The 14,513-nt window shown below is 39.7% G+C and overlaps 1 protein-coding gene across 4 annotated transcripts in view; it reads right to left on the bottom strand.

Moving 5' to 3' along the window:
* glra1 (glycine receptor, alpha 1) overlaps window positions 1-14,513 on the bottom strand; it is a 139,375-nt gene that overhangs the window by 65,002 nt on the left and 59,860 nt on the right. For all 4 annotated transcript variants that reach the window (XM_059345836.1, XM_059345837.1, XM_059345838.1 and 1 more), the window contains one exon: window positions 3,325-3,392. In XM_059345836.1, coding sequence (XP_059201819.1) covers window positions 3,325-3,392 — 68 coding nt within the window. The remainder of the gene's footprint in view (window positions 1-3,324; window positions 3,393-14,513) is intronic.

Below are 14,513 nucleotides of genomic sequence, written 5' to 3'. Positions count from 1 at the left end.
GATAACCGAGTTTCATTTCCTCCACTTTAACCAAAATTATCTTTTTTAAACCATATGTTTCCTTGATTATTACAAGTTACAAGTCTCGCTATGATGATGTCTAACACCCATATTTATCATGCATACAATATAACTGGTTTAATATTGATATTGAGTCCAAGTTTTCCAAATTTCCAAAATTAATTTGGGTATCATGATGAGTGTGTTATCACTAAAAGGGCATCTAGTTCAGGAATTATTAAAAAATAAGGCAGGATAATTACACCTTTTGCACTATTTTCATTTTGGTCCAGTAGATAGTCCTGTCACCTCGATCCATGTGTGTGTGTGTGTGTGTGTGTGTGTGTGTGTGTGTGTAGTATTTCAGGTTCAAGATTGTGTGGTGTGAGTACATGTGTGTTTACAAAAGCAGAGAAAATAAAGGAGGGAAAGAACGAGTGGATTGAGGAGTGAGAGAAGGGATTGCGTGTCTGTCTGAGTATGTGAGTGAGTGTGTGTATGTGTGTGTATGTGTGTGAGAGAGAGAGAGAGAGAGTGAGAGAGCAAGCGAGCGGGGAGAGCGCTGAAACAGGAATAAAGCCGTGTACCGCCGGGACTTCAACACGCACTGCGCCATTCTACCGACTCCATCTATCACTGTGCTCTGGTCCCAGCAGCACTGTGTGCAAGTGTGTGTGTATGTGTGTGTGTGTTTGTGTTGAGGATGGAGGGATATTGTAGTCCAAGCTTACAGCAGAGAGCTACACACTGCAATGAACACCGTCACTGCACCGAGAGAGAGCGTCCTCAGCCTTCCGCTCGCTCTGTGTCGCCTCTGGAGCTTTGAAATGGATTTTCTGGTTTGATAAAACCAGATAAATCCAATTATTTCACTACTTTGTTTTTGCTTCTAATCCTTCCTTTGACAGATTAGAGCAACAACACTGACTGTGGTCGTCAGCGAGCGAACATCTCTCAGCATCCAGAGGCTCAGCGTGATTGACATGTTGCACTGACAGGCGAGGAGGGTCAGACACTCCAATGACATCCGAGCTCTGACAATTCAATCTTATTTACATGGACAAAAAAATGTGTTTTTTCCCAAAGGGGGTACGGTTGGCGTCACAGACAACATCTTCTGAGAATTGGCCAAGGAAAAGTCTGAGAGGAAAATATAGAAATAAGGGGAAAAAGTGAAAAACTTCCATTTCATGAAAAGTCAAATGTCAATCTCATGATGGTTGTAGTGGTAAAGTCAGGAGACACACTTTGGGAATACAAAGATACATTGTCCAGGAACCATGTCTAGCTATATTCTGTCAACCCATACAGTAGATTATCAGATATTTCACAGAAAGTGTAAATTTGATCTGCTGATGGGACAAAGATAAAATTCAGGGAATCACCAAAGTTGATTCATCGTCTGGGGTCTGTCATGTGACCAAGCGGTGGACATTTGATACCTTTTGTACCCAAATCTAGAAAAAATAATTATTGAGTGTTTGTATGTTTTTGCTTACAGCTTTGTAGCCAATCACCACAAGCGATATTTGATTTAATGCAGCTTCTGACTGACCGACTACTGCATCAGCTCAGTGATTAAAGTAGGGCAGCAAATCACATCTCCAAGCTATAGGCTTCTTATTCCTGTCAGAAAAATTGCAACTTTTTGTGCAGACAACTGATTTTTCTTTGATTATTTGACTCTTCCCTCAGTCATCCTCCATTCTCCATCTTACTCCCTCCTTCATCTCCCCATCTCTCCCTCCCTCCCTCCTCGGGTTTGACAAGGATCAATTCGGCCTCAGCAGGAGGTAAAATCTGGAATTTGTTTGGCATGACGAGGATCTGCAGCAACCAGCAGTTTCAATGCAGCGTTGTGTGAGTGTGTGTTAGTGTGTACTGGGGAGGTTCAGCTCGGGATATCCTCCTTTACACTCTCCAAGTAACTTTGTTTCCTCCTCTCTTTCCTTTCTCCCTTCCTTCCATTCTTCCTCTCTGATCTTTTTAAATTTCCCTCATACATTTGACACCTTAATTCCTTTTATTCCTTTTCTTCTTACTTCCTTCCCCCTTGTTCCTCTTTTAGATTGAGTCAAAATAAACTATGCTCCCATGGTAGTGACTCAACATGTTAACTAGTTTTTAGTAGTTTTTGGAACAATGGAGCTCTATGACACAGAGGAGGAAGATTAATCAGGCTTTAGATACTCTTTTAACCCGACTGTTTGGTACTAAGAATCATTTAACTTTAACCTTTAAAGGTCCTGAAAAACAAATGTCTTCATCAGCTTCTTACTATGAACCACAGGGTGTTATTAAGATGCTTTTATCCGGTATATTTTGAGAGGTATTTTTCTAGTTTGAAGTGCATCATTTAGATTTTTCATAAATTTAATCTTATTTAATCAGATTCTGAACCTGATGCAGTTGTTGGTTTGTTTGCTTCTGTCATTAATCAAATTTTATTAAACCAAACTCACACAGCCCTGATGACAGATACACACGTTCTTTGAAAAGCCTGTAGTATTAAGACATGTTTAAAAGTATTGGGAGTAGCCAGAACCCTCATTTTAAAATCTTCTATGTACATTTTTGTGTATTTCAGTGGGGATGTGACCTCCTCAGTGGTGCAGAAGGTTCTTGATGCATTTGTTGGATGAAAACATGATTCATGTGTTTTATGGAGGTTAAAGTGGCGAGGGTGTCCTGGTTTTAGCAACATTCATGGACGCCGTGGCTGCTGATATCACCTTTGCTGTCACTCACACTCACACACACACACACACACACACACACACACACACACACACACTGCAGAGTTACTGTATGTGCTTTGGGCCCTGTTGTCCTGTGAAGGTTGATGGTTCAGTTATAATAACAATAATGGATTTTCTGTGTGAATGAGGGTAAACCCCCCCCTCGCAAACAGGCACGACAGCAGGGCCGCCACCGCCACCGCCACCGCCACCGCCACCGCCACGTTGTTATGCAAATGGCCAGTGATGCGCTCTTTCAAATGAAGTGTTTGAAATGGAAGACAGACTCAATGAGGCGAAGGCATTTCTAAACACTCAGAGGGCAAAAGGCTTTTAATTTTTCAAAGGAAATGAAACTTTGGATGCGCTGAATATCAGCGACGCCGACGTTTCAATTAATCGCATTTTTCAGAGCAAAATTGCCCAAGCTGAAATGGAACTGCAACGAGATGTGACATTTTCCATTACCCGCCCAATCATCCACACACACACACAAACACTCACACACACACGTGACGAATAAATAACATCAAAATCTACACGTCAGGCTGTATTACAAAGCCATATAAAGAATAATGGAGCTTACCATTGTTGTTTCAGCGATGGACCCAAAACTGTTGATAAAAATGTTGCAGGTTACGTTAACCGGGGGACCTGCGGAGAGGGAAGAGAGGGAAAGACACAGATAAGTTAGATTTCAAAAACATGTTTTTAGACAAATAAAACGCATCAAGGGATGAAAAAGTTTAAGAAAAGAACCTCAGAAACTTAAGAGTATATTTTCTGCAGAGGTTAAATGTTGTTAACACTGACAGGAAGTTGTGGTGCTTTCATTTCAGATTTGCCACTTTTGAAGATTTTCATTCTTGAACTCTGATAATGAGGCTAAACTTGTTTGTTTTCCCTTCATTTATCAGTCTGACATTGACTTTGTGTTCGTGGTTTGCTGGCTGGAAGTTGAGCTGTTGGCCCCGACAGTTGATAGAAGTATTCCACTTTCGACCAGCCATGTCGTTTGAAGCAATATACCAATTTCCATATGTTTTTTTCCGCCACTTCGGGGGTAAAAAGCTGCAACACAACACTGATATATTATCACCTTATAAAGCAGTTAGGGTGAACCACTTACACAGAGTGACATCATCGTGTCACTGGAGTGTTCCCACCTGATGAATACCAGTCCAATATTTCTTCTTTTAGCTAAAGTTTGGTCTCCACCAACTCCACAGGAAAACATTTGACTCTTTAGCTGCAAAGTTCTAACTCATGTCTTTGTTCATCAGTTAAAAATTACCACAACTAAATTTTAACATAACAATGAGATGTTAAAATATGGCACGGAAAATAGCAAAGTTGTTCCCACACACGTGTCCCCTTTCATATAACAAATGATTTGATCCATTTTTCTATATAAAGATACAGATTATGCAGTAAGATATATCCATTTTATCTATCTTATCCATGTTTGCTGCCTTTTCATGACCATTTTCTGGCTCTAAACATTCAAATCTTCTTCATATTGCAAAACTGTGATTGGCCTTGAAAACAGCCGTCAATGTGCACAACACCTGCAGGCAGATGCATAAAACTCTGTGTAAATTCCAGAGTAAAACTGTGTGGATGCACAAAGACAGAAATGTGCATATGCATTCTTTTCATCTGATTTATAAAGCTGCACGTAGTTGCGGTTCCCTCTCAGTTATTATGAGTCTGTTGTGTGAGCGGATATGAAGCCCAGCAGAGAAGACTAAAGCTAAAGTGAGTTGATGACAGACTGCAGGATGATAACAAAGAGAACAGAAAGAGTCTGGTGAGTCGTGTCCCCGCCCCGGCTGTGAGGCTGTGAGGAATAAATGAGTCTCTGCTCTGGACTTAAACAGTCCAACAGTGTCCGACTGTTTGACGACAGCAGCAAGTTTGTTCGAGAGTCTCTGAGAAGGAAAACATGTAAACATCTCATTACGACTTGAGAAAAACTCGAAACGAAAAAATCAATTTCACATTCCCTTTCAAAGTTGAAAAGCGCTGTCGGTCAAACTCCGGCAACATCAATAAACACAGAGTGTCACTTCAAAGGAATTTGTAATGACAAAGATAGTCCCCCTCACTCTGTCCTGTCGGGGATGAAACGTTGCGTTCAAGGTTGTTCTCAGATGAGCGAGTCAAAGTGGAAGTAAATAGCATTCGGGCCTTTTGCGGCCGCTCCATCGATTCGCTGAATTACCAGGTTGTACAAACACAAATGCGATTACTTGGCGGTGGGAGTGGAGTCGCAGCGAGGAGCGTGGAGGACGGCCTCTCATCTCTGTCAGCCGCTGGACATGATATTGGCTTTAAGAGCTAAATCACAGTGAGTAACCTCGGAGCTCCTCTCATCCAGGTGGGCTCTGTGCTGATGATGACAGAGAGTCAATGCACTCAGTAAACTGCAGAACTAACATGCATTCAACTAGAAGACTGAGCTGCTGAGAGGAGACAGCGGCTTTTATACGGAGACAAAGAGGCAGCAGGAGTGGTTCAACATTTTGGGAAATATGATTCCTCACTTTCATTTGAGCTTTAAAAGAATAGATGCATACTACACTCCAGCAGAAGCATTCAGATATAAAAAATACTCCATCAGAAGTGAAAGCATGAAAATCAAGTACAGTAGCAAAATGCACTTAGCATAAAGGTAATGGTTTGGTACCTTTGACTGCTATATTATAATTAGATTAGATTAAAAGTAAAGCATCAGTGTGTGAGCAGCATGCTAACTGTTAGCTCGAGGTGGAGCTAGTTTGAACTACTTCAGACCAGCCGCTAGCAGAAAAAATGTTAGCATTAGAGTTGGGATGATGGCTGACAGACATCAACCATTGAACCCAACACTGTGAGTTAAAAGCCCCGCCCCTCATCCACACCTACACCTGGATGCAGGTTTGCAGGGGCATTTATTAAGTGCTTAAAAATATACAATTCTGCTTAATTTAATGGAGCACAGAGAGCAAATGCAAGCTGTCACATCAATTAATCTAAAGTAGAAGAGAAACAATGAAAACTAATTCAAACTTTAAACAACGCACTTTGTTACACTCTATGTAATGCACTCATTTATCTTGAAAGAATAAATAAGACACAAATCCATTCATTCTTAATGGTGGATGTAGCCTCTATACTTGGTTCTGTGTCCATATTTTTTGAGTCGTTTGGAAGGCTTACATGACGATATCATTGTCCATCATGATGTTTCACTTTGAACTTTATCATATGCCAGTTTGGAATCACTCAACATCACATTTTACATTAGTGCCATCTGCAGATACGCTGATCTGAAAACGTATCTTTTGTTTTTTGGTTCGATGAGTTTTATGTGTGAGTGACGAGTGTGTCCTGTTTTACTTTGTCTGGTGTTAAATGCAACCTAATCTGGGCAGTTTTTCTCTTATATTTCTTTGAACATTTTTTTTTAATAAACAATGTGAGAAGTATAGAGGTAAAATTCACAATTCATAGACAGCACAACCTTGACTACACATGGCCTTGTGTAAGACGTTCAAAGCCAAAAATTAAAAAAAAAAACCCACGGATTTAATCTTTAACCAGCTTGTGAATTTCAAAAGATTGTTCTATTATCCATTGTGCATACTCTGAAAGGAGCCAAGGCCTTCAAATAATATTGAAGTAGGGGAATAAAACACACAGTATTTCACTATGAAATGTTGTAAGTATAAAGTAGCATAAAGACTACAACAACTCCAGTTAAAGTAACTCAGAATTGTACTTAAGTACAGCACTTGAGAAAATGACATAAATGGAGCGGTCTCAACCTGTTGATGTCTTTTAAAAAAAGACTTGCTACAGCTTTTTCCTCTGACCTTGCTCAGAAACGTGTTGTTTTTTAAATGAGGTGGGAGAACTTCTCAGCAATTCCTCTGAATGTTAAAGAGGCCAAGTGGAATAAAAAAGACTCAGGAAGTGTTTTCTCATCCATTTATAACTAATGCCCACTTAATCTACTGTTTGCAAAGATTCAGTGAACCTTCAGTGAATAAAAATGCATTCAATTCTGTTCATACAGCATTACTGCATACATTCAGGACTTTTCAGTTTATCATAAAAGTGGCACGGGGCTATTATAAACTAATGCTTTACTATAATAGCTCTTATACAAGCAGGCCGGTTCCAAAATGCAACTCTGCACTTTTCATGTGTGGAAATGTATTAAAATGTGTAGATAAAAAGAGCCATTATCTGCTCTTTGTCTGTAAAATAATTAGATCGCTGCATAAAACATTCTGCAAAACTTTTTGTAATGTGATTACTGTAATCCCATTTCATTTAATCCACTCTTCATCAGCTGCAAAATGGTTTTTAATACTTCGCTGCATTACAGAATGTATTGCAGAAAGTCAAGAGGCTGCAACAGTCATATTCATATACATGTTCATGTAACTTAAGGTCACACACACACGAACACAAAGGTTGTGTTTAATGTCCCTGGCTAAGTTCAGTGTCTAATTCTGATCGCCGGCGGCTAGCCGGGAATGAAGGAAGGGGTCTGGATTATTTTGATGGCCAATTACTCTCCCTGTCACAGTCTGAGGACTGCTGGAGGCCACCGGGGAGGAATATCATCTGAGAGTCATTCACACACATTCACACACACACACACTCACATACACACACAAGCACGCAACTGTGGTTAAGCCGTAGAGTGGAATCATAGGGTTGGAGATGCACAGTTAAGAGGAAAAAAATCATTAAAGCTAGCCGTAGGCGATTGCTCCCTACGTGACTTACATGTACAGCATCTAATTAGAACAAACAATAGATTACTCACAGGACCGCGTGAGGAGATGAAGGCGAGGTAATAAAGATGGAAAGAAAAAAAACTACTTTCAGATATTAAATCAACCAGGTTTGCTTCCAGTGCAGCAAATGAAACTGGCTGCAGATTAAAATCAGTTTGTTTCCTGAGAAGAAATGCTGCAAACTGAAACTACGGGAGGAGATCAAGACAATTAAACAGCTGGGATTAGAGGTTCAATTACTTCAAAGGTGAAGGATAACTGATGATTGAACTGTTGGGACTATAGAAGCCTTGGCTGTTAAATATATAAGCACCAGCCTGTACAGTTTGACACTACAGGGCTTCTCGTAGGCTGCTATTCAACTGCATGGTGCTCAACTCTGCTTGACAACTCTTTTTTTAGTTTTAAATTTGAAAAGATTGTGGGTAGTTCCTGGTTCCTGCTACTTATTTTGGAACCACTTTGTCACTTGCAGAACACTGTGTCCCTTGTAAATTCACCATTTTCAAAAAGGCAGTATATTGCCAAAATCAACATTTTAAACAAGCAAAACCCTCTCATGGTCTGTCAACAAGATGCAAATGCTTCCTGTCCTCCTTGTGGATAGTAAGATCCATAGAGAGAATGGTGCCTGGATGGAGCAACCCAAAATGAGAAGGTAAACCAGGAAATACAAAGTTGCCAGCACACAGTTACATGTTCCAACAGTTTGGACAGAAGCAAGGCTTGACGATCGATTGGCGATCAGATTAGACACCTGCCACACTGGGGGGTTACTATCTGCAGCAGAAAACAAAATAAAATAAATGAAAGTACTGAACATGTGAGTGGAGTTGACTGGAGCAGAGCAGTTTGTGTAGTGGAAACACACCTTACTGAATTTGACACATGAGACTACAAACATGGCGGGTCAGGCATCACATAGTGGTTCTATATTGAACAGACTTCATTGGAAATGTTCACCAGGAAAGGTGGATCAATGCATGGAGAAGTTCTCAGCCATGTACATATTAGATTGTTTTACATGTTAGCTTTTAGATCATCATCACTCTACTCTTTGTGTACAGAACTACTTCTGTCTTTACCTAGAATTCCTTATTCATATACTGTATTTGTTTCCTGCAGTTTATTGGAATATTGACGCACTTCTAAGAAACTGCACTGTCAGCTGTCTGCTCCGTGCTGCTATTTTTAAGGTACATTATTTCTTAGGTTGTACAGATTTTCCACACAGAGATTCTTTTAAAATAAGTAGGTAAATCTGCTTTGTCAACCCCCTTTAATGTCATCTTTGCTTACTAAAAGATTACCTTAAATCTGGTTTTACAAAAAGATGAGAAAAATGGGGAAAACACAACCTAGCAGGTTATTTACGACGATCCCTCAAAGCTTTGGAATAACAAAAGTGCTAGATTGTGTTAACAAATTAGCAACTTAAAAAAATTAATTTCAAAATAGTACAGACTTGAACAGTTTGGAGGACTTTTGACCACACATTTTACCCCACACTGCAGAGCATTGCCTCTTGCACCTTAAAACAGTAGGGAACTAGCCTATATCTACTGCCACTCAACATAATTACATCGTATGTACTTGCACGTATAATAAAGTACAGATTGCGCATTCAGGTGCAAAAAACTTAATGTGAGTAATGCTAAGTATTTCATGATACACTGGGTTGACATATGCAGTGCTTGTGTTGCAAATAGTATTTTTTTTTTTCAATCAGTTTGTACCCAACAGCTTGTATTGCGTAATAAGCATGATATTAATTAAATGTAACTACTTTTCTTGACCTGATAATAAATGATATGGTCCATATCATTGGATATGGAATATAACCATCCATTTATTTGGCTCTAAGAATCTAAACCTGTCTGGGTGTAAATACACATGCAGAGAAATGGACTCAGGAAACTTCCTGGTAAATAATCACCTCCAGCTGACTGTATCTGTCTGATGTACACAGACTCCACAGAGCCAGTGAGCTCCAGCTCTGATGTGTCTGAGTGCATCAGAGGGTTTATCCATAAACCAGCTGGTATTACATTATCACTGTGTTTTCTCTCAGAATGGCTTTTCAGGCCTAACTCAAGTCCTCTGACACATTTCCTCTGCATCCAGGCTTTGTTCAAAATCCTTCCTTCAAAGTCCTCTCGCTCCGCGGCAGGAGGGAGGCGAGCGGAGGGATATCATAATTTGTCTTCTTTTGACGTCCCTCGCTCGCGGCGCGTGACGCAAGAAACCTGAGGAGGAGGAGGAGGAGGAGAAGCTAATACCCCCGAAAAAACCTCGTCCTTCTGCTTCTCTCCCTCTTTTCTGCCACAACAGTTCATTTAATAACCATCCGGAGAAGGAGAGACGGAGAGAGAGACAGTTTGCTTTATAGCTTTCCAATAAAGACAGAAGACGGGGGCGCAGCAGAGAGAGACAGAAAGGAGGAAGAAGCGACAGCTCATTAACTGTCATGGAGGACAGGCTGGCAGTGTGACTCACAGGCTACTGTAGCTGCACACTTATATGTGCCTTAGAGTGTGTGCGCCAAATGGCCTGAGCCACACACACACACACACACACACACACACACACACACACAGGCCTGTACTTCTATACAGTACTTGTAAGGACACTCGATGACATAATGCATTCCCAGCTTCCATTAAAACCTTTTTAAAATCTATCGCATCCTGTGCTGTATCGTAATTTTCTCTATATTTGATTCCTTTATTCTTTGAGTGAGGTTGGAAAGTCAAACTGGTCCTCATAAAGATAGTACAAGTGCAAAACATCAGACAAACATATACTCCAAATACACAAACAAATATGTACTGTATTCACACATATACACACACAATGGGTAAACAGACAACACACACACATAATGATAAAGTGACAAACAGCACATACATTCAGTCCATACTGTGCAAACACACAGAGGACAAACACACACAGAGCAAAACACGCTCGATAAACAAATACACCAAATAACATGGACACATACTTACACACACACAAATATACAGTGAACAAAAACATGGATAGACACCATTTATGCTAAAGTGTATTGATAGATATGCAGGAGCATTCGGGTGAGCATGAAACACACACAAACAAACAAACAAACAAACACACACACACACACACACACACACACACACATACACACACACACACGTTAACCTGAAGAACACATAATTAAGTATGCATGGACCTCACACGCTGCCACACACACACACACACACACACACACACACAGACACTAACACACATTAACACTCATTAACATAGAGTTCTGCACGGATACATACTGTCTACATGCCTCATTGCTTTCCAACCTTTTGCAGCTGATAACATTTAAATATGCAACACACAGTCATTGTCCTCTGCATGCTTCCAAAGTTTGTCCCTGCTGGCCACCGTACATCCAATCATTAAAACCCATCCACTGTCTAGATGATAAAATATTAAAATGTAGATTAACAGTTGTATAACTGAAAGAAAATTAGTAAAGCTTATAAAAAGAGAGGAAAGAGTAAAGTTTAAATGGTGAGGGTTTCATATTTTTCATTAATTATTTAGACTATTCTGTGCATGTTCTTCTGAGATAAATTTCTACTCTACCATCCCTTGGCATGTGAACTATAAAGTTAATTTAACTGAATATACATGCACATACCCCCTGTCTTTCCGAAACACACACACACTCTGACACACACACACATGCGTGTGCTGAGGAGGCCTGCTGAGGAGCGTCTGCACGAATAAATCCCCCTCTTTCTTCAGCCGAACTCCACTTTCATTAAAAACAAGTGACAACAGCAATAAAGCAGGATGAAACAAACGGCTGGGCTCAGCCTCTCAGCACTTCTGCTAACTGCAGCCGCTGCAGCCTCTCTCTGAAGAAACGCTCTAAACACTCCTCTGAGTGCTCCGTGTATGATTTCTCTGTGAGTCACACACAGAAACACAAGCTGCAGAAACAATGTGTATAAGTGTGTCACTAAAACACAGTGTAGGGGTCTCTAACTGGCTGCATTGTGTCCACAAAATAAGACTTCCTGTCTCTGAGGCTTCTGGAAGTTTCAGGGTTTCATCAGAAACACTTCTGAACTTTGTGTTTTGACAGCGAGCGCTCAGTGAGGATTTTATAGCATAGAAATATTCAAATGAAAAACCGTGTTCTCTGTTCGATTGAAGATATAATCACTCCAGAAATGCTTGATATTATTTCTTGTAAACAGCTTCAAAATAAAGCCAGCTCCTCCTTTTATTGCACCAAAGTTGCACTAAGGTTTTCCCCTTAAGACTTTTAGTTTTATCCAAATATATCTTCATGAATAAAATTGATTTCTTATGTGAAATCCATTAAAAAAGCCCATTAAACAGAAATAAACATTTCTACTCTGTTGTTTTAATAATTTGAGGATATTTTAATATTTAATTTTGCATTCATGTGTAAATATTCCTAAGAATCAAAAGTTCATGCTCTTGAAAGGGTGTACTTGCATGATAATCCTATTATATTATCATAACGTCAACATTAATTTTATTTATCGCAATCATATTTGGAACAATATATCAACAGGCCTTACTACTACTACTACTACTACTTTTGTCATGTTGGATCACAATGATAACAAAAACACCTGTGAGATCATGGAGGACGGATATTTCTTGCAGAAATAATGAAGAAAATAACTAAACTAGATGTTCACTGGAATACTTGAATATTGTAAAATACTTCTATTTCTTCTTTCCTTTGCTCACTGGAATTGATTCAACACGTTGGTTCTGTAGAGCCTTTTTAGTTTTGAGTGTCTTGTTTGCTGGTCATCATCGTCTCCTCATTTTTCACCCCGGAGCTGAATTGACAGGGAGAAAAGTGTGTTTGGTGGTTCTCCAGGAAGTAGATAGGCCTAAATAGAGATGGTATGAAGATGACAGCCTGATAAACCTGCCAGGGAAGTGCCTGTAATTGCTTTTTTAATGATTAATAGTTGGGCGGATGTTCCACTGCCCCCCTCAGCAGACTAGGAGCTTTTTTTTTCTAGTGTCAACTTAACATCTCGTCCTCGTTGTGATCTTTAAACTGACAGCGGAAACGGCGGCGAGCTGCCAGCCGAGGATACGAGGTGTGGACTCCAGAAATTAGCCTGTGGGACTGTGGGAAATTAAGTTTTAGTGCTGCTGAAAACAACTTGGCATGTTTTTGGTTCTGTATCTCATAACTGCTCCGAGATAAGCTTCCCCTCCTCATAGGAGCCGGTGTTATTACACATGTATGTATCGGGAAGGCGTTTTGGATTAAAGCATCCACTAAACAGCAGGTTACGCCAAGTCCACCAAACGCCATATGTTAGGATGATATAGCAGGTGCATAAAGGCTGCAGGGAGCGTGACTGGTGCCAATGTAGAGACAAATCTCAAATCCTGCCTTGCCCACTGGAGACTTGAAGTCATTAGTAAACAAACCAAACAAGAACCGAAGCAGTCTGTGTGCTGCCTTTTCATACAGTTAGAAATAACAAAATTAAAACCAACATCTGCTCATTTTCTCCTCGATTTCAACGAGCTAATCAGCCAGTTGTTACACTGCAACAGACCAATCACAACAATAAGCAGGATCCAGCCAAAATCCACACAAAATAAACACATTTCATTATAAATGTAGGCAAAACCACAGACGGTATTATTTAAAAAAAAAAAAAAAGGCAGAATGTTAGCAGGAAGCTGTGTGATGTTCTTATTGTGTATTGAGTATCACTACTCAATACCTTTAATGTTTAAAATGAAAAAAACACTGAGTAGCACTGAAGCTTTTTCAGGCAAACAATATCTGCATTTGATCCTTTTTGTAACCAGATCTAGAAAAAAATGGTTTGTTGGTGACCACCAGCACAGACTTGAGATAATTACAATATGGATTTATAGTATAACATATGGAAATGACCATTGTGTTTCCATAAGTGTTTGTTCACTTAAGAATGTCACATTTTAGCCAACTTGTTGCAGAATTAACTGCAAGGTTTTTCTCAAACACTATAAAACTTTAACGCAGCACCTAACTGTTTTTTCACAGCATCAAAAGTCAAAGGAACAGAAAAAAACTCAGCTGAGATGTTTAGATATCTGCCATCTCTGGTCACCCTCTCGTCTGCTCTGTTTTGGAGGTGAAGTGAGGATAACATCAAGGCAAAAGAAGAATAAAAGAAAATGGACTTAATTTCAAGCTCTGGTGTGGGAACATTTTGGGTTTAACCCATTGACGCCTAAAACTTCCTGTAAAACCTCTGGGCGATTTTAAAATAAGCCCCTAAAACCTGAAGTTTTTCTGGAAATTCAACAGAAGTGTCAACTCTTCTACTAAATAATAGATTTTTCAGCCTCTGTAGCAGATAGAAATGAAATTCAAAAAGTATTTGAGAGCTTATACAAATACTACAAAACGACGTATAAGCTTTCCAGGCTTCAATGGGTTAAGGTGGACAGATTTGGTGAGCCAACAAACCTGAACAAGCATCGCTTTATTGTGCTATTATATTATTATTATCTGTGGCTTCATAAAACTTATGTGAAAAGAAAATAACATTGTTTTTTCACAATAATTTCTGTGACAATATATCCTCCAGGAAAGTAGTTTTCATGACAGGCCTATGCAAGCTAAGTTATGTGTTTCTATGCAGCTTGTGATTGGTCCACTACAGCAGCTACACCACAAACAGTCTGTGTAGTGATGGTGTATTTAATGAAGTTGGTTTCTGTAAAAATCATTCCGATGGGAAGGAGTAGTGTCTTATTATGCAACTGAATGTTTGCACTTACATGATAGGTATCGAAATGATGTAGATAAATGAAGAATTGAGGTTTTTTACACAACAGTCAGTCGAGTCATTGCCTCAGTGTACAAAGCTTTGGGCTTTCAGGGTTAATGTCACATCCCATGCTAAAACTGAGTGTTTGTTTATAACTATGGAGATAATCC

Source organism: Centropristis striata, chromosome 12 (assembly GCF_030273125.1).
Source record: "Centropristis striata isolate RG_2023a ecotype Rhode Island chromosome 12, C.striata_1.0, whole genome shotgun sequence".
NCBI lineage: Eukaryota > Metazoa > Chordata > Actinopteri > Perciformes > Serranidae > Centropristis > Centropristis striata.
The sequence above is the reverse complement of the archived record's forward strand: the minus strand, read 5'-3'. Positions and strand labels throughout refer to the sequence as shown.